Genomic DNA, 27,844 nt, shown 5'->3' with positions numbered 1-27,844 from the left:
GAAAGAAGTGAGAAGGACAAAGTGTTCCATGTTGTGTGATTTTTGAATATACAGCCCAAGTATAATAGGCTGCACTAAATATGGAAGCAGAGCAAACAGATGGCATGGAGGTGTGGTGTATGCGTGTTGATATTGTTCAAGAAAGACCTTCCTGAAAAGGTGAGAATGGAAGAGAGCTCTAGAAGGTGGGCTCAGTGGGTTTGGCAAATGCAGCAGGGAAAATTGCTCCAGGAATAGAAAGGATCACAGCACAAGAGACACGGGTGTAAATCAGGAGTAGGCAAACTGTTTGCTTCCAACAGCTACATTTGGGGCAACCCAGTCAGATGGGTAGGGTACAGACAAACAAATAATAATAATAATTCATTGGGGATGGGCAGTGAATGAGGGGGCATACACTTTCACATGCACATACACAAATGCACACAGAGCTCCAAAGGAGGCAAGCAAGAGGATCACAGTGATCCCATTGTGGTTCTCCCATTCCTTGTGTCCAGGAAAAGCTCTTTGGCTTTTACCAACAGCAATCAGGTGCTGGGGGTGGGGGAGGGACAGGCATGTTGTGGGCAGTGATTCCATTGGGTCACTCCTTACACCCCAGCTGACAGGGGCTGACAATCCGTTTGGTGGACTGAAGGGAGCACAGCTGCAATGAGGGAGAAGGCACGTCTAGAGAGCCATCCCAGTGCACCTTTCTCATGCAAATCGTGCTCTGTGCAGCCTGCCAAATTTGATTGGTGTGCTGAAATGAGTGAATCCAGCTTGTAAGGCGTCTAAGCAACTTGCAAGTTGCTCACAGCAATGTGAGGTGGACTTTTTTCCCGAAAGCAAAAATTGCCCATTGCTTGTTTTTTCTATGGGAAAGTATCCATTTCATAAGTTCATTACCAACAATGTATGGGTGCCAGTTTCAAAGGCAATATTAGCCAAGCTTGACAGTTTTTAAATTGTACTTTTATGTTTTTGGGACATTATCCCTAGCAAACTATGCAAGTCAGCATATCATGCTCAGTTTGGGTTGCTAGACTGTGTTGTGAGTCAACAGTTTTCAGTATCTTTGTTTTTTCTTAAATTTAAACAGCACAAGGAAAGTGGGCCTGCTAATGACTTTATTTTTTAAAGAAATAGTCCAATTTAAAAATCGGTGTTTTCTACACAATATACATGTAAAGCATGTTAAGTGCTTCAATTTCCACATCCAATTAATTTAGGTTGAATACTTTTTCATTGGGACAAAAAAATGGATATATTTTGTTTACTAAATACAAATAAACATGCTAGATTGAATCACTCTCTAGGGGATCAGAATAATTTCTGATGCAAAATCACCTTATGCAAATCTGAGGTTTCCTGTTCAAAATTTTATGGGAAATCCACATCTCTAGTTGCCCACTTGTGGTGTCAGTAGATGAAGGGAGCAAAGATTAAAGATGATGCGTAAAAGATGCGTATGTCTGGGAGACGAAGGAGAAGAAACGATGAAGAGCCTTATGCTATGGTCAGCTGCTATAAATTAAGCTAGAAAGAGGCAGGGAGCCAATGCAGAGAGAGAAAGTCAAGCTCTTAACAGTGTTGCTCAAGGCAGTTTCTTTTGAAGGATATAATATGACTCAGGCGTTGCCATGCGCTGTTCCAAAACCAGCTGCCTGCTTCTGTGCCCTGAGCTCAATGCAAAGTTGCAGCCTTAAGGGCTGTTTTTCTTGCTTAATGCTCTCTTGCATACCCAAATGTTTTGAAAATTGTGGAAGTCCTGGACACTGGCAGCTTGCAAAACCTTTCCGTTCACTATCTCCTCCACTCTCTCCAAATATTTATAAGAGAAAGGACTCTTCCCCCCCCCCCCGCTCCATCTTTGTTCCTATCCTTGTGATCATGGACAGGTGTCTCCGGTGAACATGTACACCAGGGGTCAGCAAACTTTTTCAGCAGGGAGCTGGTCCACTGTCCGTCAGACCTTGAGGGTGGCTGGACTATATTGGGGGGGGGGATGAACGAATTCCTATACCCCACAAATACCCCCAGAGATGCATTTTAAATAAAAAGACACATTCTACTCATTTAAAAACACGCTGATTCCCAGACTGTCTGCAGGTCGGATTTAGAATGCGATTGGGCTGAATCCGGCCCCCGGGCCTTAGTTTACCTACCCATGATGTACACAATTTCAGTAAATTTAGTTAGGGAATAATTGTCATCAGATGTACAACAGTTACATTTCAAGTGATACTTGGAGGTGCTGTTTTTGAGGAGGCTCTCCCTTAAAGGAGAGGCAGCTTGCCACTAATTGTGGTTGATTGTGTCTGACATTATTGTCTTATCTCTCATGGTGCAACATGCAGCGCACCAACTTATTACTGCTGCTAATTATTGTCCTTCTGTGGTGGAAAGAACAGGTCTTGAGGCTAACAGTTGCCTTTCTTTGGTCTAGATAAAAGCTACCTTACAGCACCACTGTTCTAATAATAAGTTCAGTTAGGGGAAGAGCAGATTAGAACTCATAGCAATGATTCATCAACTCCTCTTGCTGTAAATCTTCTTACTGGGTTATTACGGCAATTGGATGTTCAGCCAGCTTAGGCTGGTTTAGTGACTTCCATCTTAAATTATTAGTTCGGTTTGCATCACGGTTTATATGTAGCTCTCTCTTCCATAAAGAAACAAGCTAAAGTGTTCATTTTTCATGATAAGTGATTAAAAATTAAGTCGTTAGAATATAGATAATAGTACCAATGCTGGTTTTGGATGACTATGACAAATATATTTGGTGCAATGAAATCCTTCATTGAACCAACTTGTGTTGAAGCGTGCAGAACAGACTCTTAAGAGCCAGTGTGATGTAGTGGTTAAGAGCGGTAGTCTCGTAATCTGGGGAACTGGGTTTGTGTCTCCGCTCCTCCACATGCAGCTGCTGGGTGACCTTGGGCTAGTCACACTTCTCTGAAGTCTCTCAGCCCCACTCACCTCACAGAGTGTTTGTTGTGGGGGAGGAAGGGAAAGGAAAAGTTAGGCGCTTTGAGACTCCTTCGGGTAGTGATAAAGCGGGATATCAAATCCAAACTCTTCTTCTTCTTTATTTACACAGATTTTTTCACAAGGTAGAATATACAATTGCAAATTACCAAACGGAAGAATTGAGGAGCTTGAAAGCTGGCACATTTATTTCACCTGCAGTGGCTTTTTGCAGTGATATTTGTCCCTTATTCCCACTCTAACCTCCACCTGCAAATTATTTCTGTAGAAAGTGACATAGTTTAGAAAGCTTCCTATGATAAAACTTGCAAGGGTTTGTCTTTAGTGGCTGAGTTCAGACTTTTTGGCCTCTAAATACCTTTCCTCTCTGCACAGAATCCTCCCACACCTAATTCAGTGAATCAAGGCTGAACTTAAGGTGGAAGGCACAATGGCCAACTTGCTGTGAAGAAAGGCCTAAGAATTGCCTGTCTCTTTAAATATGACAATATATCAAGCACGTTCATCTATCTTCCCCTCTTACTTAGCAACCTCCCTCTCATGTTTCAAGCCTTCTCCAGCTATGCAGATTTGGTTGTCAGCCAGGAGTAAATAGGGAACCTTTCCCTGTTTTCGCCACTTCCACTTTCCTGGATTGCTGAAATTGCCAGGAAATTTCCACACACAGAGGCATGTCCCAAGTGTCTAAACTCTGCCTCTGTAGATATGTGCCCCTTCTCACAGGCTCATGCTTGACGGAAGGATCCACCTCCGGTCAGCCTCTCCCCTGGTTCTATAGGGTTAAAAATGAGGACTATTCCCTGTGTATTTATCATTTGCCGAATGTCATGGGCGTGTTGCACTTCACATTCACTTTCCAAAATTCCACACAACCTGAGCACTAAATTCTGCAAGGTCATGTCCTTGGAATAAAATCATTAGGCCAATGGAATCTAGGCCAACAACATTGTTTAGTCTCAAAAGAAGTCTCCACAGTGAGTCAGGCCGAGACCATAATAAGGCATTTTTTAAATTTGCAAATTATTAAAATAGTATATAAGGAAAGGGACTTGCAGGGAAGGAATGGGGGCCTTTATGAAGTTTCTGGTGGGAGAGTGGGTGCACCCAATCTGTGGAGTTCCAGAGGGGGTGGTCTGTGGTTGGTTGTTGTTTTTTGGTAGAAAATGCATTTACTTCTTTAAGCTTATACCTGCAGTTTTGAAGCCCAGAATATCCTTTTGAAAGTGAAAGCTGGGATTCTCAATAATCTAATGCAGCAATTGCCGGTGAGGGAAGCCTTGCTATTTGTCTGTAGAGAGCTGGGGTGGGGAACCTCTGATCCACAGAACTAATTGGGCCTGCCAAACCTCCCCATTTGGTCCACAGAGTCCACTTCAGTCAACCCACACCCACCTGCGCTACATCCGATTTCATACAGCGCGTCAGGTGTGGGGCAGGTGAAGACCTGACCTAAGCCAAAGGGGAGGGTTTCAGGGGATTCCAGCCTGCAAATCCCTGTGCAAATGTTACACAGACCTCTTTCCTGCATGCATTGACAAAGAGGCGACATGGCACCTGTTGCTGCAGGCCAGGCAACCACAACAATTGACAATTTCATAAGCCTTATTTGGCTTGTTACCGTCCTCTGCGTGTTGCTGCCATTGCCTTCCTCTTGGTTGTGTGCAAGTTCCTTATCCAGGCAGCAGGACTGTGGTGATTAAAAAACAAGAAGTAAGTTTAACCTGTGGAGGACCTATTCCAAAGTGAGGAGCAGCAGAGAGGTACATTGTGCAGATGCAGTGAGCAGCTGCTCATTGGCAAAGCAACACACCTCTTCTATGTTTCTTTGATCACTAGAGCCTTTCCCTGGCCTGGCGCTGGTAGAGCCCAATTGGCAGAGGGAGTCGGAGGAGGGTAAGTCGCAGGGGTGCATGACTTCAGGGTGCAAAAAGTACTGAGCCACCTTATTTATCCTCGATGCGCCTGTCTGCACTGTGTGGCTGCCCCACTCCTTTTCAGGGCTGAGGGTTGCTTCTTTAACAAGCGATCTTAACAAAGCTGTGTCAGTCTAACAGCCTAACAAGCTGCCAAGGTAGCGTGACAAAAGAAGGGGGACCTTGACTGCCGTAACGACCTTGACGCTGGCCCATTTGAGGCATGAGAAGCACATGGTAAGATCAGCCCTTCACCAGCAGAGGGCATGGCAGTTATGTCACAGGAGAGCATCAGCTACTGCTGCCTTAAGCATGTCTGTGTCTTTCTGTTCCCATGGAAGTGATGGGTGTTCAGCCGCATTCCTCTCCGCTTTTGAGTGGGGAGTGCAGGAGAGCTCAAGAATTGCCAGACAGGGTCATGCCAGTGAGCCTGCCAGCTCAGCACCCTGTCATCCTGAGAATCACCATGGACAATCGCAAGGGAAGAGGGCACCTGCATCTCACAACATGCCCCAAGTGAGGATTCTTCAAATTGAACAAACTCTCCTCTAAGGAGGGTGTTGTTCCTCAAGACACCCAGAACCAGCATGGATATTCAGGCCTAAGGGGAGGGAGTCTGGTCCTTAGTTCAAGGCCTATGTGTGGAAGCCCATCCCTGCTGAGACAGCTTTATTGAAACTCATTTATAAGCCACCTCTCCCTATGTGAACCACCTTGAGAACTTTTTGTTTAAAAGTTGTATAAATAAATAATAACTGACAGTTGCTATAGGGTAGGTTGCATTCAGGGCAGATTACAAATGGGTGACACTGCTGATAATCCATCTCATTAATTTCCAGCATCTCATACTCACGCACGTGAAATATATATAGCACTTTAGAGTGTTCAAAGTGATTCACATACATGTTTTCCATAACCCTCATAACTGTCCTGCACAGTGTTAGCCAGTATTGCTTTTCCTGTGCTGCAGACCTGAGGTTGAGAGATAATGGCTTACCTAGGACCACCTGGTCACTTCATGGCTGAGGTGAACTGTGAACAGCTTAATTGACTCACAGCTTGTGCTTAAGTTACTGTATTCCACCAGCTCCTAATACAATGCTGTAACACACTGTTTTTCCATACTGAGAATGTACCTTTGGCTGCAATGGCTTGTTGCAACTGTTGAATATCCTCCACATTTTCATGTGACCTGTTTAAGAAGAGTTTTGGTAGCCGTCTTCCTACCATCCTGCGTGGCAACGATTTCTACGTTGGTTATGATGCCGTAGGAGTGCTGCAAACTTACACTCTGTTACTAACTCTGCTTCAAGTCCTGGACTCTCACATTCATGAGCTAACAGGTCACTCTGGCACTTTGCACTTCTGGATCAGCAAGTGAGAGACTGACATCCTCTGTTTACTCTCCACCCACCCTTTTGTTTCCTAGACCTGCTGCTGGACTGGAAGCAGAATGCTCATGAAATCATTGTGAAGCTGAACTTGGGCGGCGGAGTCCTGAAGGGAGAGGAAGTGGATACATCTTTCACAGACACCAGTTGTGTTGTCAAGTTACCTGGTGTGTGGTGCAGACATTCATTCTTTTTCCTGTAGCTCTTAGTTGGCTGGGCATCTCTCTCTCTTTCTGTTTGCTCCTTTTCTTTTGCTCTTGGTGAACAGTAGCAGCAGTTGCCCTCCTTAAAGCAAAACTCCAAGCAGGGCCAAACTGGGAAGGGAAGAATCAATGAACAAGAATAGCAGCCTACTTGTCCTTAGTCTATACATGCAGGGACTTGAGGCTTCAACCCTACCAGGAGTCAGAAGACCATAGCCTCTGTTTATGGGTAAAAAGTGACTGAAAATTGGGCATTTGTATGCTCTGAGGAATCCTGAGGTTAACAAGCAAGCAATCTGTCAGGAGAACCATTTGAGCACCCCCAGGAAGGGACATTAGGTCCTTTTCTTGGGAGACATCTGGTTCATAGCTCGATGGTGAGTGAAGGTAACTGGTGCCTAGAATAATGTATCCTTCCTGCAGGGTAGTTCATGATGCAATGACTGAGGAAGGAGCCCTGCATGTTGCTAGAAGGACTGCTTCTTTGCAGGGTTGGGTCAATGGGAACAGTTTAGGGATTTTTTTTGTTTTTGTTTTGTAACGCTTTGGGCTTCATTTAGCATCTGCTTCAGCACTGAATGCCACAGTCTTTAAAACCCGTAGCCCCCAAGCTTGAGGGCTTCTTAGTGGAATAACTGTTTGTGATAGCAAATTAAGGGGAATGAGTCTTCTTCCCACAGAGGCCCAAGAAATGGCAGATAAAGATTCAAGAGGAAACTTACGTTGTTCTGATTGTGCAGTGGAGAGCAAAACGTGGCATTTATTGTTGGATCCAGCAGATTGTATAGGATCTTGAGAGACTTATGTTTTCATTTTAAAAAATCTTATGTCCCAGAGCTGCAGAAACAGCTCTGTCCCAGCTCTTATGTCCCAGAAACCATCTGGGACATAAGATTTTTAACAGAGAACATGTTGTTAAGTATTTTTTTTGTGTGTGTGTGTGTTTTGTAAATGCTCAACACACAGCAAGCAGTAAAAGTCTGGGTCAAGGGATGCCAGCTCTCAGGGAATAGATTTAACTTGGCATAGTTATTTGCTATTCTCTATGGCTCTCAGCTCGCTTCTTCAGGCTTGACCATGAGTCCCAGCCCTTCTTTTTCCATCCCTTGCAAAAAAAAAAAAGTACAACATAAGTCTTTTTAAAAAATGTTACTGTGTGAAACATTATTCACCCCAATGCAAAATGTTGTAGAACTGTAAATATTTAAAAAACAAAAACAAAAAACCCTTTTCTCATGAGACTAGTACAGCACTATCCTGGTTAAGTCAGCACAGGTGTGCTTCTGTTTTCATCCAGTTGTGGCTTGGCAAAAACATTGTGAACATACAAAGTTGCCTTACAATACATCAGACCATCTAGCCCAGGCATAGGCAAACTCTAGCCCTCCAGATGTTTTGGGACTGCAACTCCCATCATCCCTAGCTAACAGGACCACTGGTCAGGGATGATGGGAATTGTAGTCCCAAACATCTGGAGGGCCAGAGTTTGCCTATGCCTGATCTAGCCCAATACTATCTTGTGATGACTAGCAGTGGCTTCCCAAGGGTTTGGACAGAGGCTATTCCTGATCTCTTGAGGGGCATTCACTAGAGAAGTCAGAGGTTGCACCTAATACCTTCTGCCCTCAATGCACTATTCGCTGTTGCCGCTCTGTTGTCTTATTGGCGGGGGTGGGGGGGTGGGGAGTGAAATGCAGCCAAAAGACTGTTGTATGTGCCATATCGCATCCCCCCATCCCCCACCCTTAGATGGCCGTGAGTGGAGCTGCCAGTTATTTGCGGAGATTGAGAGCTCCTGCAGCAAAGTCCAGTACAAGAAGGGCAATATCCTACAGCTGGTGCTACAAAAGAAGATCCCGTTGCACACGTGGGCTTCACTTTTGGTAAGATTCCGCCTTATTCTGAACGTTCAGGTGGGGTTTTGTTCCGTAGCTCAGCCTTTTCTGAAACCAGCAAGGATAGGTAGAATGAGAGCCGGACTGCCTAGAATCTTAAGAGTTGGAAGGGACCCCGGAGGGTTGGCTCGGCAGTGATACACTCCAGGGAGCCGCAGCAGCTGCTGTGACTCTGGGCAAACAGTCCCCAACCTGTTACCCATGGCCAGCCTAAATCTTGTTTCCTGTAAGCAAAGGGGCCACATTTATTATTATTTTTATTACTTACTAAACACATTTATTACTGCTCGGTCCCTGCTCCTGCCCACCTAGCAGTTCGAAAGCACATCAAAGTGCAAGTAGATAAATAGGTACTGCTCCGGCGGGAAGGTAGACGGCGTTTCCGTGCGCTGCTCTGGTTCGCCAGAAGCGGCTTAGTCATGCTGGCCACGTGACCCGGAAGCTGTACGCCGGCTCCCTCGGCCAGTAAAGTGAGATGGGTGCTGCAACCCCAGAGTCGGCCACGACTGGATCTAATGGTCAGGGGTCCCTTTACCTTTACCTTTTACCTGCCCTTTACCAAAGGTTCTAGGTGGCTTACCTCATAATACAACAGTAAGATACATACACAAATAATGTATCACTAAAACAGTACAGCTGGTAAAATCCTTAACAGTAATCAAACGTTTCCAAAAGTGTGGCCAAAACCTTGTGCCTTGGTGTGTCTTCTTAATACCTGCAAAGCTGGGGCTAGGTGCGCATCCAGAGGCAGGGAGTTCCACAGGCACAAGTCAGTTCCCTTGGCACCAAGCAGGAGGGTCCCCATTGCCACCCCCTGGACATGCCTCAGTAGGTAGAAGTGGAACCACTGCAACACAGTGCCTCCAGCTCCTGACCCTTGGAGTCAGTCCTAAAGAATACCATGGTCAAAAGAGACCAAGCGGTAAAGAAAAATTAACAGTTGCACCTGCACCCTAAACACTTTTCTAACAACCAGGGTGACTAATGCTGTTTCAGTCCCAATCCCAGGCCTTAAACCAGACCGAAATGGCTCTAGGTAACCCATTTCTCCCAAGCATGCCTGCAGTTGAATCTCCCCACCCCTTTTGAGCAACTGGCCCCCAAAGGGGATATTTTCAACTGAGCAATAGCTATTCAATACTTAAGGAACTGGGGAGCTCCTCTTAAAGCGGCAGTGGTATACCTCCTCCTTAAGGGCAATGGACACATCCATGCATTCCTCCCTGGCTAGCTTTTATAAGCCATTACAGGGAAGGTGGAGAGAATAGCAGATCACTCAAACCCTTACAAGCACCCTGCCCCCATCATTGGGCTGCCGTAATTGAAATTGATCTGATACAATTGGACCAGGCAACGCTCAGGACACCACCTCAGGATTTTCTCTGTGGTGTCCTGTTCCGTTCAAATTTGAGTGATGTTATCCTCAGAGCGCCTTTCCAAAAATGTCACAGCAGGCTTCCAATAACTCAAACAACTACAAGCCCCCCATTAATGGAATTGATCCAGCATGCAAGAAGCAGCTCAAGTGTATGTCTGGCTGCATCCATTAAGCTCAGTCTGAAAGGAGCCTGCTCCTCTCCCTAACTCAATATAGTAATTTTTAGCCTTTAAAAAATTTGTTCCAGAAACGCTGCAAGGATGGCTCAAGGGAGCAGACGAAGAGGCCTGCGTGTAAGGAGAATGGCAAGGAAAAATCCCCTTCTGTGGTGGAGGTGCCTGAGGAGCCCCAGCCTGACAGCACAGCGGAGCCATCCAGGGGCAAACGGGAGCCCTCCAACCCAAAGCGAGGCTCTGGGAGGAACGAGGCTGCAGGAGGGAAGAGCCCAGCCAGTCCGGGACTGCCAGCTGGCCCTAGTGCCAAAAGGGCAGTGGGTGTCAAAGCTAGCCTGTCCGAGGAGGAAGGAAACAGCTTGGGGAGCACAGGACTCAGTGGGAAAGCCGGCAACTCGAGAAATGACAAGGGAGCCCAAGGCGATGCCCCGCCAGACCTAAAGGTGAGAAGCGGGGAGAGAGGGGTGTGCATGGCTCAAGGCTGGGAGCTGCTGCTTTTTTGTCATTGAGCCCTATAGCAAAGGGAACAGGCTGCCTCCTTCCTCCCATCAAATGACTGTCAGTCCAAGAAAGGGCAGACTTGGCTCTGTGGTCTGTCCCTGTGGAGAGGAGACTCTGGGGTGCTCATCAGAAATGCAGGTGTGCCATCCTTGCTTCCACTTGTAGACACATTACTGGAATTCTTCCTCGATTATTCCCAAAGGCCTTGTTCTGAAATCCACTGCATGGTCTAAACATAGATGAAGATACACATGTCTGGAGTTCAGAACAAAGAACTCCAGGATGCAAGGCTGGGCACACGCTAAGGCGTTTTGTCAACATGTGATACGTCCCCTTGGCTCTTCCTTTGTGGGCACTGTTTGTGTGGCCAATGCTGTGTCCCTGGAAAACAGGTCGGCGCGGCCTGCTCAACTGTCTGACCTAGGTTCAGACACGCCCCCTGGAGTAGGGAAGCACTAGCTGAAGGCAGAGTGGAGGCCGAATCAGATGGGCCATCCAATGGCATTGGGGTGGTGCTTCTTCCCAGCAAACCACTAGGGACCTCTTCCCAACCATGCAGCTGAATACTCTCAAGACTGCTTGGCCCCTCTACAGCGTCAGGCTCCAAACCCTTCTTCCTCCCCCTCAGACCAGTCCTGCCAAGATGTCGCCATGGAGCTCTTGACACTTGGCCCCAGTTTTGTGGCTTGCTATCCTCCTCACTTTTGAGAACAGGGATTTCACTTGAGCCTTCCAAGTTTTAACAGCTTTCCCACACAAGAGGCTCACTTGTCCTGTTCCTGAAGGGGCTTGAAATGACCAAGTTTGCCTATAGGTAAACTGAGCTGGTGCTTTCTCTTTCTCACCCTTTCTGATTGCTACAATTACTAGATTACAGTGGTGCCTCGCAAGACGAAAAGAATCCGTTCCGCGAGTCTCTTCGTCTTGCGGTTTTTTCGTCTTGCGAAGCAAGCCCATTAGCGCCTTAGCGGATTAGCTGATAAGCGGCTTAGCGGATCAGCTGTTAAGCGGCTTAGCGGATCAGCTGATAAGCGGCTTAGCGGCTTAGAAAAAGGGGGGGGAGGGAAAAAACCCCGCAGGAACTCGCAAGACATTTTCGTCTTGCGAAGCAAGCCCATAGGAAATTCGTTTTGCGAAGCACCTCCAAAACGGAAAACCCTTTCATCTAGTGGGTTTTCCGTCTTGCGAGGCATTCGTCTTGCGGGGCACCACTGTAATATGCTGTAGTGCAGCAATGGTTGCGAGTACTGAACTGCATCCTACTGTGCAGAAAGCTGTTTCCAGGTGTTTAATGAAGCACAAGGGCCGAAAATGAATAAATGCATTCATTCCTAGCATCATATTATTATTATTATTACTATTATTACCATATTTGCCCGAATATAAGCAGCACTTTTTTTCCAAATTCCGATCCAGAAAAGTTGAAAGTTCAGTTTATATTTGTGACCTTATGATATTGCTGCTGAAACAGCTGCCCAGGTGGGCCATTGGGAGTGTGGGACAGCGGCATGCCGCCCACTCATTACTCCCAAGCCTCCTGCAAGCTGTCAAAACAAAGGGGGAAGGCCGCTGGCAAAGCGGCGCGGCTCCCCCCCCTCCAGGAAGCAGCCTGGGAGCGTGGGGCAACGGCACGCAGCCTGCCTGCCACTCCCAAGCCTCCCCTGGCACTGGCTTGGTAAGGTAGTGCCGGGAGGCAGTAGTGTTGGAGGCAGGCGTGCAGCGCGCTCAGAACTGGGCTCTGCCCACCCCTTGTTCAGGGTGGTAGAGCCAGGAGGCGGGCCACACCCACAAATAAGCCTTGAATTTTAAAAGTGCGGTTTATTTGCGGGTGTGTCTTATATACAGGCCAATACGGTACTATTTTATACCCCTGATGGGATTCAAATGAGAGTTAAGGTATGGCTATGCTCTAGGAAGGGACGCTGGTGGCACTGTGGGTTAAACCACAGAGCCTAGGGCTTGCCGATCAGAAGGTCGGTGGTTTGAATCCCCGTGACGGGGTGAGTTCCCGTTGCTCGGTCCCTGCTCCTCCCAACCTAGCAGTTCGAAAGCACGTCAAAGTGCAAGTAGATAAATAGGTACCACTCCGGCGGGAAGGTAAACGGCGTTTCCGTGCGCTGCTCTGTTTTACCAGAAGCAGCTTAGTCATGCTGGCCACATGACCCGGAAGCTGTATGCCAGATCCCTCAGCCAATAAAGCGAGATGAGCGCCGCAACCCCAGAGTCGGTCATGACTGGACCTAATGGTCAGGGGTCTCTCTACCTTTACCTTTATGCCCTAGGAAGGGCAGTCTTCACTAAAGGCAGTGTCCATTTCCTTGAATTTGTTTAGTTCTGCTATGCTGCTTGCCTCATCGCTGCTTTTGGTGGTATTAAGAGTCTCCCAGTTCAACTGTATCTTGTGTTCCTTAGCATGTTGCAAAGGTGTCCTTGGCACCTCCCTTAAGCATTGCAGTCCACCCCTCAGGTGCATGTTGAACACTGGTAATATTCACCCATAAAGGTGCCATGGACTACAGCTGCAATCTTTGTTCTTTTCTATTAGTCATACGTCACATAATTTTATGGGAGAAGGTGGCTGTGGCATGCCTCGGGTTACATGTTTTGCAGTGGCTATCGCTGCATCTGATTGTGCCTTCTCTCCTCCCTACATTGCCAGGCTGACAACTTGGAGAGGGTGTCGGTGCCTGTGGAAACGCAGCTGCCTACAGCCTCTGCAGACTCACTGCCCTGCCAGCTTCGGCCCTGCCCAGAGAAGAGGGCTCCACAGCCAGCCAGTTCCTCTGAGACTCCACAGGGGCCAGAAGTTGCTTCTGCCTTCAGCGAAGGCCTCTCCTCCTCTCCGCCATCCAGGGACACTGAGAAAAGAGGCTGGTCCGAGGACAGCGATGCCCTTGAGGCTGTTGCTAATGGTGAGGGAGGGAATGGGGTTCCTGCATGCTCACCCATTTAAGAAATAATTTGAATTGGTCTATGAATTAGCAGCGGGACCTACCTTCTGTAGAGTAGCTGGGGAAACCTAGCCAGATGGGCAGGGTATAAATAATAAAATTGTTGTTGTTGTTACTAGGCAAGAACTGCTATATTTATTTATATATATGTATATAATACAAATATATTATATATATATGTAATTTTTATTGATTCTCCCCCCCCCCATATCAAATATGCAATGTCAGTAACATTTGACAAGGGCTATGTTTTGAGCTGTTCACAAGAAGTACCACATCAGAATTGGGTGAAGAATTCAGCATCCTGAAAAGCTCTGTTTTTATTTTTAAAACAAGGTGTTAGCCTAGGCTTGAAACTGTTCAGGCAGCAAGAAAGGCCATGGCTGGGAATGCCTCTGCCTGAAATTTACTGTTGGTCACAGTGGACAGTACCAGCCTAGATGGACTTGTAATCCAGCTTGCTGTATGATCTGTCCACCAGGCATTGTGTAGCCAATCTCAGAAATTGGTAGAGGAGTGGAACAGTGTAATTGTTCGCAATGGCAAGGGAGACGTGGGTCTTGTGCTCTGCATAGCTCTTTGCTGCTCTTTGTGATTGGCAGAAGCCTAAACAATGTATGCAAATTTGCATAAGGTATATAAGTCACGTAATTTAATTTTTGGACGCTGAATTTTAACGTTTCAAGTGCACGCTGCTCTGGTGCATTCTGCAGACTAATGTCTGGTTGATCTATTTCCAACTCCTCCTACCTGAACCCAAGAGACAAACCCTATTTGAGAATTTAGGTCACATGCTGGGCTCTCTCGCTCCCTTGTCACATTTCTCTGGCTTGCTGTTGCTGAGGATGGTGCAGAGGCGCTATTCAGAGCACCTCTATTACTGTCATTACTGTCATTGCCTTTGCTTTTCTCCCCTCCCAGAACCAGAGCCCACAGTGAATCTGGCGTTCGTGAAGAACGACTCGTATGAGAAAGGGAACGATTCTATGGTGGTGCACGTTTATGTGAAGGAGATTCACAAGGAGATGTCTAGGGTGCTCTTTCGGGAGCAAGACTTCACACTGTTGTTCCAGACGAGGTATGGTGACTCCTGTTGTAGAGGCCAAGTGCTTTTCCTTCTCAGAACTGGACTTTGCCAGTAAGTGGGATCGACAGCGGGGAAGCGATGGCTCCTGTCTGTCTCTTTTGCCTGAACTTCTTTCTCTCTTTGCAGTGATGTCAACTTCCTGCGACTGCATCCAGAGTGTGGCTCTCATACAGTATTCAGGTGGCAAGTGAAACTCAGGTATAAGACTTTCCTTCTCTACACTAATGGTATAGACAGTGTTTCTGTTGCTCTTCCCCACCTGCACATCCAGCACCAATCTGACACAGCTCTTCTCCCATCTGAATTAAGGTCTATGAATTAGTATATTAGAAATCAATGTATATTACTTTACACTGGGGGCCCAGGCCTGGGACACTGGATAGAAGAGGTGCTCAGGTATCTCTTCCCTTCATAGTGATGATATTGTAGATTTTTTTAAATGGGGTTCTTTGTCGCCGGTTACTATGGCTTTGTTTTGCTAATACACACCAGCAATCAGACATAACAAAGCCTAGCTGTCCCTGCATCATAATCTAAATAAGCCTCCTACCCACTTTTCTGTTCTGTGGCGCAAGAAGCAACCTTCGTATTGATCACACGCTGCCAGACAGCCCAGTCTAAAGCGTGTGAACTTGTGCAAGCTTGGGTAGCTACTTCCCGTTTTTACTTCTGCCCTGGAGAAGTGGGTCCACTCTCCTGTCCCCTCTTTCCTTACTGTGCCACGTGGACACAACAGTGCCAGTAGCCTGAGCCCAGTTTGCCAGAAATTGTAATAAAGGTGGGCAACCTTTATCGTGGGGTCCCTTTTGGAGAAGGTTTTCCCCCTCCTCCCACCTTCCTATGTAATGAGATGAGCACAGTACTTTGGGAGTTACGCTCTTCTGTGATGCCCAGACATCCTTAGGTTAGGTCTACGCCTCCTGTTCTCTGATCCCTGGTTGGGTTGCCTTGTTTTGCAGGAACCTCATAGAGCCAGACCAGTGTACGTACAACTTCACCCCCGCTCGCATCGACATCTGCTTGAAGAAGCGGCACAGCCAGCGCTGGGGGGGTCTCGAGGCTCCTGCCGCACGAGGTCTGCACCTTGACTTTTGTGAGCTCGCCTTGTTGGGATTCTTGAGGTTTGACAAGGATGCTGGGGCTTCAGCGTCAGATATTCTGATTAGTATTACTATTTGTGAACTGCCGTGTGATTGTTAACTCCCATCTATGATCCTCTGATGAAGGGAGTTATAGAAATGGTATGAAATGAATGCTGTTGTTGGCTGGGGATGTTGAGGTCAGAAATTACTTGGGGAGAGGACCAGATGGAGGGTGTGGAAGAGGGTTGATGTTGTGATGTCTGCTTGGAATCCAGAACAGGTTCCCCACCGTTTCTTTTTAAGCAAGGAAGGGCAGCCGGGCTCACTGCACAGGAACCGTCCTGGCGCTGGCGCAGTGAAGAGCACGCCTCTCACCTCTCAGTGCACATGTGCTGCTAACCACAAGCCCACTTTTCCCCCTTTTTAAGGTGCAGTGGGTGGTGCGAAGGTTGCCATGCCAACAGGCCCTACTCCCCTGGATAAAAGCCAACCTGGAAGTAACCAGCACCCGCTGTCCACTAAGGAGGAGGCACGAGTGGGAGAGAAGGAGAAGCCGCGAGCAGAGGAGAGCAGCCTGGATGGCGTAGCCGCTCGGACGGTGACGGAGCATGTGCCAGTGAAGCAGGAACCACTCGTCCCCTCGGTGAGAACTCCTGGCCTGCGCTGGGAGTTTCGAATCCCAGTCTCTAGGGCTCAGGCAGACACGCTATCAGGGGAGGTGGTGGGCTGAAGGCAGGAGCTACTTGGATTACAATGTGTTTGAACCTTGTGCAGATTATTACAATGACCAATGAGTTAGGAGTGAGCAGCTGCAACAAAATGTTGCTTGTGGGCGGAACAATGTGTTCCTGCTGTTTGGATGGAAATAGCTCTATGGCTGTTTTTTCTATTTGGTGCCTAAAGGTGGAGATCTGGCTGGCTGTTAGCCAGCTGAATCTGCACCTTTCAGACCTTCTCCTTCCCAGCATAAGGGGAGCCATTCAGGGAAGGACTGTTTCCTGCACTGCCTCTGAACCAGGGGGAGTGCGAGGAAATTTCCCGACCTTGCATCAAGTTGACTTGTCACCAGCAAAGGACGCTCTACTATTACTATTACTACTACTACTACACCACACACACACACACACACACACACACACACACACACACCTCTACCTACCTACCTACCTACCTCTTCCTCTTCCTAGCCAGGAGGGATATGGGAAAAGTCAAATTTCTGAAGATGGAGGCAGGGAGGCAGTGCTGAAACTAAGGCTGGTAATAACTTCCTTGGACATGTGAATGCACATGTGAGCAGTCATTGGGGGGGGGGTACAGGGGTGGAAGGAACGTTGCCATCAAGTTAAAAGCACTTTCTGCGCTTCTGCAACTCTCAGGTTCCCCTAAATGTCAGGGTGCCTTCATGCTTTGTATGGTTGTTGCTGTTTTGGATACATAAGGATTGGCATTCAGAGAATGCATTTGCTTTTAGCATATGGGAATTGCACTGGGTGACATTAGTTAAAGGAAAACCAAAAGTAATGCAGAATGTGCACTTAAGAATTGCTGGGCTGGGTCCAGCATTTTATCTCAGCAGTTGTGTTCTGACAGTGGGCAGGTAAATTCCATTGGGGAAGTTTCTACAGAAAAACAACAGAGGGCGGTACCTCCAGCAGCAGGTAATTGGGGGTATACAACTGATAAGGCTGAACCCTCCAAATATGGGTGTGATTCTTGCTGTCCATGCCAGTGAACAAAGAGCATATATGCGATCATCTAATTAGGGTGGATTAGCCATTTTGGGGGGAATTGCTCTGTGTGTGAATAATAAATGATTTTTTAAAAAGTTAAATGTGAGCAAGGCCTGGGTTTCTGTGCCGGAGAGAGGAAGGGGAAAGTGGGGTGGCGACCATAGAAATCCAGCATGCAAAGCCTAGAAACTCTGGGCAAGACAGAGAGCCTGGCAACCAATGGAAGCTGCCTCCTTGACTGTGTTAGCATCTTCCCCTCCAGCCCAAGCCAACTTGCATGGTCCCACCCATGACTCACAGCCCCGTCAGCAGCGAAAGCGTGGAGGAAGAGGAGGAGGAGGAGGACAAGAAGGTGTGCCTGCCCGGTTTCACGGGGCTGGTGAACCTGGGCAACACCTGCTTCATGAACAGTGTTATCCAGTCTCTCTCCAACACCCGGGAGTTGCGGGACTTCTTTCATGGTAAGCTGCATCTCAGAGTGGGACCAGGGCTGGACCTGTCTCTGTGCGTGGCATGGTTGGCCTTCACCTTCCACCTTCCATCACCTTTTGTCTCTCTTTCCCTTACACTCCTGTAGATCACTCCTTCGAGTCCGAAATCAACTACAACAATCCCCTGGGAACTGGGGGGCGCCTGGCTATCGGCTTTGCAGTGCTGCTGAGGGCGCTTTGGAAAGGCACACACCACGCCTTCCAGCCCTCCAAGCTGAAGGTGAGGTATCTCTGCGGAAGCATATATAGGCTGAGAGGATGAGCTACCCAAGTGGGCAGCAGGAGGCCGTGTGTGTGTGTGTGTGTGTGTGTGTGTGTGTGTGTCTCCCCGTGTCCACGCATGCCTATGTAGTTTTGTTGTGCAGAGGCAGGTTCCCAGTGCTTGTGACCAAGAAGCTGCTTAGGGCTGTGCAGGTTGGGCAGTTGGGCTGTGCAGTTTGTAGCAAGCTTGATTCTCAGGGAGCTGCTGGGGGTCGTTAGGGGGCAGGGAACAGCTTTAATCCCCTTCCAATAGTTTCCACTAGAGTGTCACTTGCTTTATTCCATGTGTATTTATAGTTAGTATATGGTCCGAGCAAATTGCTGTTCTGGGGAGCCCTGTTGGCAGTGAAAGCAAAATTTATCTGCTCTCCCTCAGGGGGGGATCCTTCATGGGTTACAGTGTATAAAAACTACACCCACCCACACCCCTGTGTGTTGGAATTAAGGGCATTTTATTACTTGGGAGCTTAATAATGATAAATTATGCAAGCACAAACCATTTTTGTGCCTTCTGGCTGGAAATGATTTCGGATCACCAGCAACCATTTAGATTCTCAAGCAGGAAGCCTCTGGGCTTTAGGAAACTTTAATCCGGACTGTGCACACTTCTGAAGCTACTTGTCCTGGTAGTTACTGTTTTTCCATATAGCTCTTGAGCCCATTCACCTCTCACTTGGCACTTGCCACTCTTTCCAGTCCTGAGAGGACAAGGGGAGCACCATTTCCTGAGAACTGCAAGTGGGGAGAGTGCCGCCGTCCTCAGGTTTTGCTTGTGGGCTTCCCTTGGGCACCTGGTTGGCACTGTGAGAAGATTGTATCTGATGCTAGTAGACCCATTGAAGTCAATAGACATGACTGATTGACTTAGGTTCATTAATTTTACTGGGTCTGTTCTGAGCAGAGCTTAGCTGGATACGACCCAGGATGCTGGACTAGATGGCCATTTGCTCTGATCTGGCAGAACGTTTGTTCTGATCATGCCGTACAGGCGTCTGGCTGTTCATGACGCTCCTTTCTTCCCGCAGGCGATCGTGGCCAGCAAGGCCAGCCAGTTTACAGGCTATGCTCAACACGATGCCCAGGAATTCATGGCTTTTCTGCTGGATGGGCTCCATGAGGACCTGAACCGCATTCACAGCAAGCCCTACACTGAAACGGTAGATTCAGATGGACGACCTGATGAGGCAAGTCTTTATATATACACATATATAATATATACAATGGCCCAGTGGAAGTTGGGAGGCCTTGTCTAGGCTGAGCCTGAAGGACCTTTGCTCACTCCTGCTTTTGTTCCCTCACTGCTGTTTACTTGTTTTTGACTGCTAGATTGTTGCTGAAGAGGCCTGGAAACGGCACAAGATGAGGAATGACTCCTTCATCGTGGACCTGTTCCAGGGCCAGTACAAGTCCAAGCTAGTGTGCCCTGTGTGTTCAAAGGTAGTGTGCCAACTCTTTGGGTTTCCTGGTTGCTTCGCAGCTCTGAGCCTGCTGCGGGGCAACATGGCCTGCATCTAAAGTTGCTTTTCCTCCACTAGCTTGGCGGGAGGTGGTATTTACTCATTTTACAGTGATTATTCACTAGCTTGGACCATATCCTCCACTCCACGGTCCATGTGTCCTGCCATCAAGGACTTTGGTGATCCTTTGGTACGGACACCTTTACCAGGCTGCCTCCTTCCTTTGGTTGCTGCCCTCTGACCCCAGACTCGCCATTTCTGTATCTCTGGGGTTTGCCAGTGCCTCCAGCACTAGGCATTATGTCCAGGGGGTGCTGACTGACTGCCAAATCCTATTGCTTGCAGGTGTCCATCACGTTTGATCCCTTCCTCTATTTGCCAGTCCCCCTACCCCAAAAGCAGAAAGTGCTGACGGTCTATTACTTTGCCAAGGAACCGCACAAGAAACCTGTTAAGGTAAGAGCAGCAGCATCCCAGCTGCCCAGGATGAATCTTTTATCTTATGCTTTAAATGCCTTCAGAATAGTGTCTATGTCACGAGCAGCCTTGAGCTTTAGAGATTTCTGAAACTCAGCGGGACATACCAGCGGAAATAACATCTGCTTTGAGAGGCAAAGCAATATGTGTCGGGGGCAGGTTCCACGTGCTTCAACTCAAAATATGTCTAAATTGCAATAGAGAGCATGTGAACGTAGGCACACCACGGGTAGAGCTTTGATTGGTTGGCTAATCCAATGAGGTAAGCCTGGTGCAGTTCAGGAATTACATTGTCGAAGTTGTAAATGTTAATGAGACCAGGGAGTGAGAGGGAAGACTGGAAGGGACACACACCCTGATATACCCACCCCAGCACATGCTCTCTTCCAACAGTTCCTGGTGAGCATCAGCAAGGAAAATTCCACTGCCATGGAGGTGCTAGACTCTGTGTCCCATAGCGTGCGAGTGACTCCTGATAACCTGCGCCTGGCTGAGGTAGGCATGGTCCGGCTGATTTCTTGTGTCTAAATGCTGCTAAAGTTGTGGTTCTAAGGATTCTTTGTAGCAGTGAGGCTTGTTCACTGAATGGAAGCTTCTTGGCATTCAGATCACCTCTGGAGCTTTTTCTTTCTGTGGATGCCGTGCCCTTTTCACAACACAAGGCTTGGCTGATCTCCCCTGGCTGTGGCTGCCCAGGTACCAGAGAGCCATTATGTGTACAGGAGACCTAGTGACCTGGCAGCCAAGGTTTTTGGCAGAAAATTTCCAATCAATATGCAACATTTGGCTCTGCTTCTTGCCTTTGCTCTTGCATCTGGCCACTTCATTGGGATCCCTTACCTGCAACCTCCAGAATTTCATTTGAGTGTCATCAACACAGAACCCTACCTCTCACTAGGCTGTGCATGATGTATTTATTATATGTGTGGGTGTGTGCACGCACACCCACACCCACACCCACACCCACATCTCAGTAGTTGTGGCATGCATTACACTGGGACTGTACATGCACACATATTTCTTGCTTAAAAATAAGAAGGCTGACCACAGAGCAAATGGTGCTGCACTCAAGACTTAATCTGTACTAGGCCCCACCAGGAATAAACTCTGGAGTGTCTACCAAGGAAAAGACCTGGACCAAAATCCTGTTTGTTGGATGGAGCAAGGGGGGGGGCGGGAATTGTCATGAGCATATGGAGACAGTGATGGTCTATCCACGCCCCGTTCCTCCCATATGCTTACAGTTAGGCAATTAGACTAAACTGGATCCTTGCAGCATATGTATCTACTGTTGCATGAACCTAGTTGGAAATACCTCCCGCTTCTTAAAAAAGTGCTGCAAATTCGTCTCCTTTTTCCTCCTCCCCTTCCTCCCACCAGCAAGTTCTCAATTCTCCCTACTCCCCAAATCTAAGACACTATTATTGTTCCAGGCTAAGTTAGGACTCTAAAGACTCAACCCAGAGAGTTCCTCCTATTCCATTCACACATAAAAGGATCTGGTTCCTCTCCCGCCACCTCCCTTTTTTGCAGCTCTATGTCTGTCTGTCTCCCCACCCCACTCCGTCCTCATCCTGACACAGTGCTGTTCTAATGAGTCTTTACTGCCACTAGCACAAACCTATATAGTAATAATGAACATTTTCCAGGTGGATCCCTGTGTAACCAGAATAGCACCGTGTGTATGTGTAGAAGCACGTGCATGGTATCGGCAGAGTTGGAGGAATTTTACTGAAATGGGGAGGGAAGGACTTTAGGGTGTGCACTCAGAACGGCTCTGAGGATTTGGCATTCCCGGTGGGCATGGCAAGGCTGTTCAGCTGTTGGAGGAAAAAGGGAAACTGGAGGAAGATGAGAAAATTGAGTATCCTGGAGTGGGGCCTGACTGGCCAGCTGGAAATTCAGAACAGGTGCACGATTCACCACAACATTTTGTTGCAGCAATTGCTGCATACCCTGCTTGTTCAGTATTTGATTTATTTGTTTATTGGATCCAGGCCAAGCTTATCGTTCCATCTTGGACAGTCCACATGTCACTGGGAAGCTCAGAAACAGAGCAAATTGCTTTTCCCCTGGTTAACGCTCTGCCCCACACCCCAACCCAAGCACCTGGTGGTCAGAAGTACATTGTACCAGAGCCTGAAGTTTGCCTTTATGTGTGAAACTAGAGGGAGGAAAGGGCATCTTTTGGGCTGGACTTCACCTCCCTTTTTTTCCTTTGGTTAGGTAATCAAGAACCGCTTCCACCGCATGTTCTTGCCTTCGCACTCATTGGACACGGTCTCCCCCACGGACCTCCTGCTGTGCTTCGAAGTGCTTTCTCCAGACCTGGCCAAGGAGCGTGTGGTGGAGCTGCAGGTCCAACAGGTAAGTGCCAGGAGCTGCCATTACACCCTCCATACAGGTGTACGAGAAGGAGATGGAAAGAAAGCTCTTAGGCTTTCAAGGTGAAACCTACACATTCTGTCCTGCCACCTTCCCAGTACAGGTGCCCACCGCTTCCGAATCACCCTAAGCGGGCAATTTCTCTCCCCTAAGCGTCCTCAGGTGCCCAGCGTTCCCATCACCAAATGTGCCGCCTGTCAGAAGAAGCAGCAGTCAGAAGAGGAGAAGCTGAAGCGCTGCACTCGGTGCTACCGTGTCGGCTATTGCAACGTGTAAGCCGCCCCTTCTTTTTTTCACCCTCTCCGTAGCCGAGAGCCAGCTCTTGCTCCCAGGCTGGGCTGGGGTGGCTGCGTCGAGCCCCTTCGGCCCTCTGCATGAGACTGTTTTTGTGTTTGTGTTTCAGAGTGTGCCAGAAAACACACTGGCCCGACCACAAAGCTTTGTGCCTCCCTGAGAACATTGGCTTCCCCTTCCTCATCAGCGTGCCGGAGTCACGCCTCACCTATGCACGGCTGGCCCAGCTTCTGGAAGGTTACGCGAGGTAAGGTAGCCGGAGTATTGGCAGCGCTCTTGGGCGCTTGGCCAGCCGCCGCTGTTTGGCTCGTTTTGTAGGCTTTGGCCGAGGCAGCAAGGAAGCTTCCATTTCCTTCCTCAGTGCCAGCAGCACATTCCCTCTTCAGACAGGCTGTGACCTCTTTGTTGTTGTTGTTGTTTAGTCGTGTCCGACTCTTCGTGACCCCCTGGACCAGAGCACGCCAGGCACTCCTGTCTTCCACTGCCTCCTGCAGTTTGGTCAGACTCGTGCTGGTAGCTTTGAGAACACTGTCCAACTATCCATCCTCTGTCGCCCCCTTCTCCTTGTGTCTTCCATCTTTCCCAACATCAGGGTCCTTTCCAGGGAGTCTTCTCTTTTCATGAGGTGGCCAAAGTATTGGAGCCTCAGCTTCAGGATCTGTCCTTCCAGTGAGCACTCAGAGCTGTTTTCCTTACGAATGGATCAGTTTGATCTTCTTGCAGTCCATGGGACTCTCAAGAGTCTCCTCCAGCACCAGAATTCAAAAGCATCAATTCTTCGGCAGTCAGCCTTCTTTATGGTCCAGCTCTCACTTCCATACATCACTACTGGGAAAACCATAGCTTTTACTATACAGACCTTTGTTGGCAAGGTGATGTCTCTACTTTTGTCTTCTTAGCGGACAGCTTTTCCTCTCCCTGCTCAGGTACTCGGTCAGCGTGTTCCAGCCACCATTCCAGGTGGGCAGGATGTCGCCAGAGCAAGGCTTGCAGCACCAGCCTCCCGAGAAGCCAGAGGCGCTGGCCCGGAGCAGCAGCGCCACAGTCGCGTCTGCCGCCGCCGCGGCTTCTGCCGCCGATGACTCCTCCACCGCCATGGAGTCGGGAGATGGGGCCAGGGCCCCACACCTGCTGCAGGAACCCCAGCCGTCTCTCTCGGCCCCTGAGCTGCAGCCGGAACTGGGGGACGCCAGCGCTGTGAGAAGCAAGGTCCCCGCAGGAAGAGGCTCGGGGCTGAGCTTGGATTCGGGCTTCTCCGAGCCCTCCCTGGACACACGGGCTGACAGCTTTGTGGAAAGAGAGGGGCCCTTTGAGAGGCTCCCCAAGCCGGAAGGTAGGCAAATCTGAATGGGCCTTCTTTAAAGCCCCCCACCCTACACCGGCTGCTACTTTGGGCGTCTGCCTCCCCAAGGGGTTTCTCACCACTTTTCGGTACGGCTGTTACGCCAGCGTTCCTTAGGGCTGCTTGTTGCACAAGGAGCTCTGTAGGCAGCAGGCAAATTTCCCAACAGCCTCTGCTCTCAGATACCAGAAGCCAAAGAAGAAGAAGGAGAATCAAAATAATAAAATCAAGCAACTTTATTAAATGCTTTTGTCCCCGTTGTTCCCCAAAAGCCAAAAGTGGGATTAGGAAAACAATTTATTCCAAATGCCTCATGCTGTGTAGGGTGGAGGCTTCTAAGCAGCAGAACGTAACACAGATGACAAGAAGCAAATATTAATATCCTGAAGCAGGGCCGTTTCCTGTGTTTTGTGCGGTTCCTGAAGACCCCAGCCATCTCCCTGGCTTTGTAGATGAAATGCTGTCCCAGCTGTGGAAAGGGGGATAGGGTGGCTGAGCAGAGGAAAGAAGGGGCTGCCGGCTGAGGTGCTGCCACTCACCATCCCTCCCTTGCTTGCCTACAGCTGCCATCCCAGGTTACCAGCATCCAGCTGAGGGGCTGAGTTCCCACGCTACCCAGTTCTACATCAACAAAATTGATGCCGCTAACAAAGAGCAGAAGCTGGAGGACAAAGGTGAGGGTTAAAATCTCAGGGTTCTGAAAGCAGTGCCATCTTGGAACATTTGGCTTGGTATTTTAAGAGGGCCCCATCCTTGCTTAGGGAGATCTTCTGTGGTGATAGAGGCTGATCTAATCTGTTTACCCAATGCAAGGTGCTGTTGAGCCCCTAAAGGAATACATGTATGCTACTGATCAGCTCTAGCTGAGGCTGTCTCTCCTGGGCTAAAATTATGCACACACTGCACAAAAGGTTGAAGTCTGCAATCTGTGTGAATCATACAGATCTGTATTTATTATTCCACATCTTTCTGGTAGCTATGGGGAAGGGATAAGAAGCTATGCAAGGCACCAAGAACCTGGCTGCTGGAAATCTTAGTTGGGTGTCTTGTCCCATAGATGACTTCTCTTAGAATTCAGCGGCCCTTGCCAGTCCCAGTTCTCAGGATGCTGATTTAAGGTTCCCACTACCACATTTGTGTGGGATACAAGCAACCCACCCGAAGGAGTGCCAAATGAGCACAAGTTCTGGGGAGGAAAGCACAGTCCTTGGAGCTGGAATTCCTGGCTTTTCCTCCTCCAGCATAATTGACGTTGACCTATGCTACACAGTTGCAGAAACAGAAAATGGGGCCTGCAGTTGTTCCTTTTCTGCTTTGTCTTGGGTATCTGTCCCCACACTCCTACACCCAGTCTTTCATTTTAAGCGGCCTTGGTGGCTTTCCCATCCGTTACTTGGAGGGCCAGCATGTGATCTAGTGGAATGTTTGGCTGCAAGCTCCGCTTGGGTGACTTGAGAGTGGAGTAATCTCCTTGGCCTGACCCCAGTTCCATCCATGTGAAATTTGGGCTTAGTAGCAACTTGCTTTGCAGGATCATGGTGAGCTATGAACAAGCTTGCAAATCTTCCTGCTCACAAAGAATTGAAACTAGCTTTGATAAGGAATTGCCTCCCTCTTCTCTCATGTTTCTTGCTCCGTACACCCTTTCTATGTTCTTAAACAGAAAGGTGGACTGCCCCTAGTTTGGTGGTGGCCAATATGACCACCCTTTAGAAGTTATGGCGTACAGCTCCCCTAATTCCAGGCCTTGCTGGGCCTTGCTCCCCTAATTCCAGGCCATTGACCTTGCTGGGCTGAAGCTGATTATGGTTTCAGTCCACAACTGCTGGAGGCCCCACTATATTGGCTACCCCTGCTCTGGTTCTTATTTCTTGGCTGTTTGTTTTTGGCTTGGTGTGTTTAGATGGGTGGCACCATCTGTAAACTTCCATATCCTTGCAGGAGATGTCCCTCTTGACCTGACAGATGATTGTTCTCTGGCCCTGGTTTGGAAGAACAACGAGAGGATGAAGGAGTTTGTTCTTGTAGAGTCCAAGGAGCTGGAGTGCGTAGAGGATCCTGGCTCTGCGAGTGAGGCAGCCAGGGCAGGACACTTCACCCTGGAGCAGTGCCTCAACCTCTTCACTAAGCCAGAGGTGTTAGCCCCAGAGGAGGCCTGGTAAGAAAGGGTTCTCTGTGGGCAGGGACAACCCCATACGCAGGATCCCAAAGTGTCTGTGAAACGTATACACTGTGCAGCTAGTTTTGGGGTTCAGATTTGCAGCTTTTGTAGGATGGGAAATGGTTACTGCTTCCAAACACTGAAGTAATAATAGGATCATAGATTCATGGAATTGGGAGGAGACGGCCAAGGGCCATCTGATCCAGCCCTCTGCAATGCAGGAATCTCAGCTAAAGCATCCAAGATAGATGGCTGTCAAGTACTGCACAGTAGGAACTGTTGGGAGTTTGTGAGGGGCTGAAGAGGACTGAGAGTTCTGTTGAATTCCTGGGCTCCTCAGGCATGCTTCAGCATGTCCCACATACAGTCACGTTCTTCTCTGAAACCACGTCAGGTGGAAGCCCCCTTCTTCCAATTAAAGAGCTCACATTCTCCCGTCAGCTGCATGCTGCATACTGCAGCTGTGATCAAAGCCTGTTCCTAAACCCTTTGATCTCAGAAACACAAACAGGATGCCTTGGTCTTCCGTAGTGCGGCAAAACGGGTTGGTAAAGAGCAGAACTGGCAGCAAAGGAAGCTAACAGACCCCCCCCCTTTTCCCCGCGCAGGTACTGCCCGAAATGTAAGCAGCACCGCGAGGCATCCAAGCAGCTCATGCTGTGGCGCCTGCCCAACGTCCTCATCATACAGCTCAAGCGCTTCTCCTTCCGCAGCTTTATCTGGAGAGACAAGATCAACGACATGGTGGATTTCCCAGTGCGGTGAGGAGACGCTGCTGCGCTTTGTGTTCCTTTGCTCCCACTTGGACTTTGCACAGGAAAGTCCACGGAAGGCATCTCCCTCCACTCCAAGCCTGGAGCAGATGTGGCTGCAGTGCCAGGCCCTGTCTTAGCACCAAGGGTGTTTAGCGGTTGGCACTGTGGGTTAAACCACAGCGCCTAGGACTCGCCAATCAGAAGGTCGGCGGTTCGAATCCCCGCGATGGGGTGAGCTCCCATTGTTCGGTCCCTGCTCCTGCCAACCTAGCAGTTCGAAAGCACGTCAAAGTGCAAGTAGATAAATAGGTACCGCTCCGGTGGGAAGGTAAATGGCGTTTCCGTGCACTGCTCTGGTTCGCCAGGAGCGGCTTAGTCATGCTGGTCACATGACCCGGAAGCTGAACGCTGGCTCCCTTGGCCAGTAAAGCGAGATGAGTGCCGCAACCCCAGAGTCGGCCACAACTAGACTTGATGGTCAGAGTTCCCTTTACCTTTACCTTTTATGCTCAGGCTATGCTTGTCAACCCTTTTGCCTGCATTTACGTCCCATGTGGCAAGGAGGCAGCCTAACTGGCCACCCGTTGTTTGGAAGGGAGGGCGGAACTGAAGTTGGGCTAAATCTTTCAGGATGGGCAGATAGCATAGGCTGGTGGTGCCTTCATGTTGAGGCTGCAGCACATTTCTCTTTCACAGAGCCTGCTTCATCGGATGCATGTGGTAGTCAAGTGTGCATTGTTAGGTCCTCAATTGTGGTGCATGTGTATCCACCATGTGTCTGATGAAAGTAGGCTCAAGCTTCATCTTCAAAGTGCCACAAATTTATCTTCCATATTGCTGCAACCAATTCCAGTGGCTGCTTTTCTGAAATCTGCCCGTTTTGAACAGAGCAAGCTAGGAACACCTCGCCCCCCAGTCTTTATAGTTTGTTGGGATAGGGAACTCAG

The 27,844-nt window shown here is 48.7% G+C and overlaps 1 protein-coding gene and 1 long non-coding RNA gene across 11 annotated transcripts in view; one reads left to right on the top strand and one right to left on the bottom strand.

The window, feature by feature from the left end:
* The window catches only part of LOC309337428, a 303,990-nt gene that overhangs the window by 102,079 nt on the left and 174,067 nt on the right, over nt 1–27,844 (bottom strand). The gene's annotated exons all lie outside the window — the stretch shown is intronic.
* USP19 (ubiquitin specific peptidase 19) overlaps nt 1–27,844 on the top strand; it is a 42,890-nt gene that overhangs the window by 6,542 nt on the left and 8,504 nt on the right. For 5 of the 10 annotated variants that reach the window (XM_081852308.1, XM_081852311.1, XM_081852307.1 and 2 more), the window contains exons 3-24: nt 4,807–4,863; nt 6,313–6,441; nt 8,227–8,360; nt 9,998–10,366; nt 13,084–13,336; nt 14,297–14,453; nt 14,589–14,660; nt 15,422–15,555; nt 15,973–16,187; nt 17,537–17,735; nt 17,852–17,985; nt 19,052–19,210; nt 19,353–19,463; nt 19,829–19,939; nt 20,354–20,455; nt 22,187–22,327; nt 22,499–22,617; nt 22,749–22,886; nt 23,566–23,972; nt 24,545–24,655; nt 25,923–26,139; nt 26,751–26,903. In XM_081852308.1, the coding sequence (XP_081708434.1) occupies nt 4,807–4,863; nt 6,313–6,441; nt 8,227–8,360; nt 9,998–10,366; nt 13,084–13,336; nt 14,297–14,453; nt 14,589–14,660; nt 15,422–15,555; nt 15,973–16,187; nt 17,537–17,735; nt 17,852–17,985; nt 19,052–19,210; nt 19,353–19,463; nt 19,829–19,939; nt 20,354–20,455; nt 22,187–22,327; nt 22,499–22,617; nt 22,749–22,886; nt 23,566–23,972; nt 24,545–24,655; nt 25,923–26,139; nt 26,751–26,903 (3,622 nt within the window). The remainder of the gene's footprint in view (nt 1–4,806; nt 4,864–6,312; nt 6,442–8,226; nt 8,361–9,997; nt 10,367–13,083; nt 13,337–14,296; nt 14,454–14,588; nt 14,661–15,421; nt 15,556–15,972; nt 16,188–17,536; nt 17,736–17,851; nt 17,986–19,051; nt 19,211–19,352; nt 19,464–19,828; nt 19,940–20,353; nt 20,456–22,186; nt 22,328–22,498; nt 22,618–22,748; nt 22,887–23,565; nt 23,973–24,544; nt 24,656–25,922; nt 26,140–26,750; nt 26,904–27,844) is intronic. The other 5 variants (XM_081852314.1, XM_081852313.1, XM_081852312.1 and 2 more) reach the window with 5 other exon arrangements.

This window comes from Podarcis erhardii, assembly GCF_964252035.2.
Source record: "Podarcis erhardii genome assembly, chromosome: 2".
NCBI lineage: Eukaryota > Metazoa > Chordata > Lepidosauria > Squamata > Lacertidae > Podarcis > Podarcis erhardii.
Note: the sequence above shows the minus strand (reverse complement) of the source record. Positions and strands in the feature narration are given on the sequence as shown.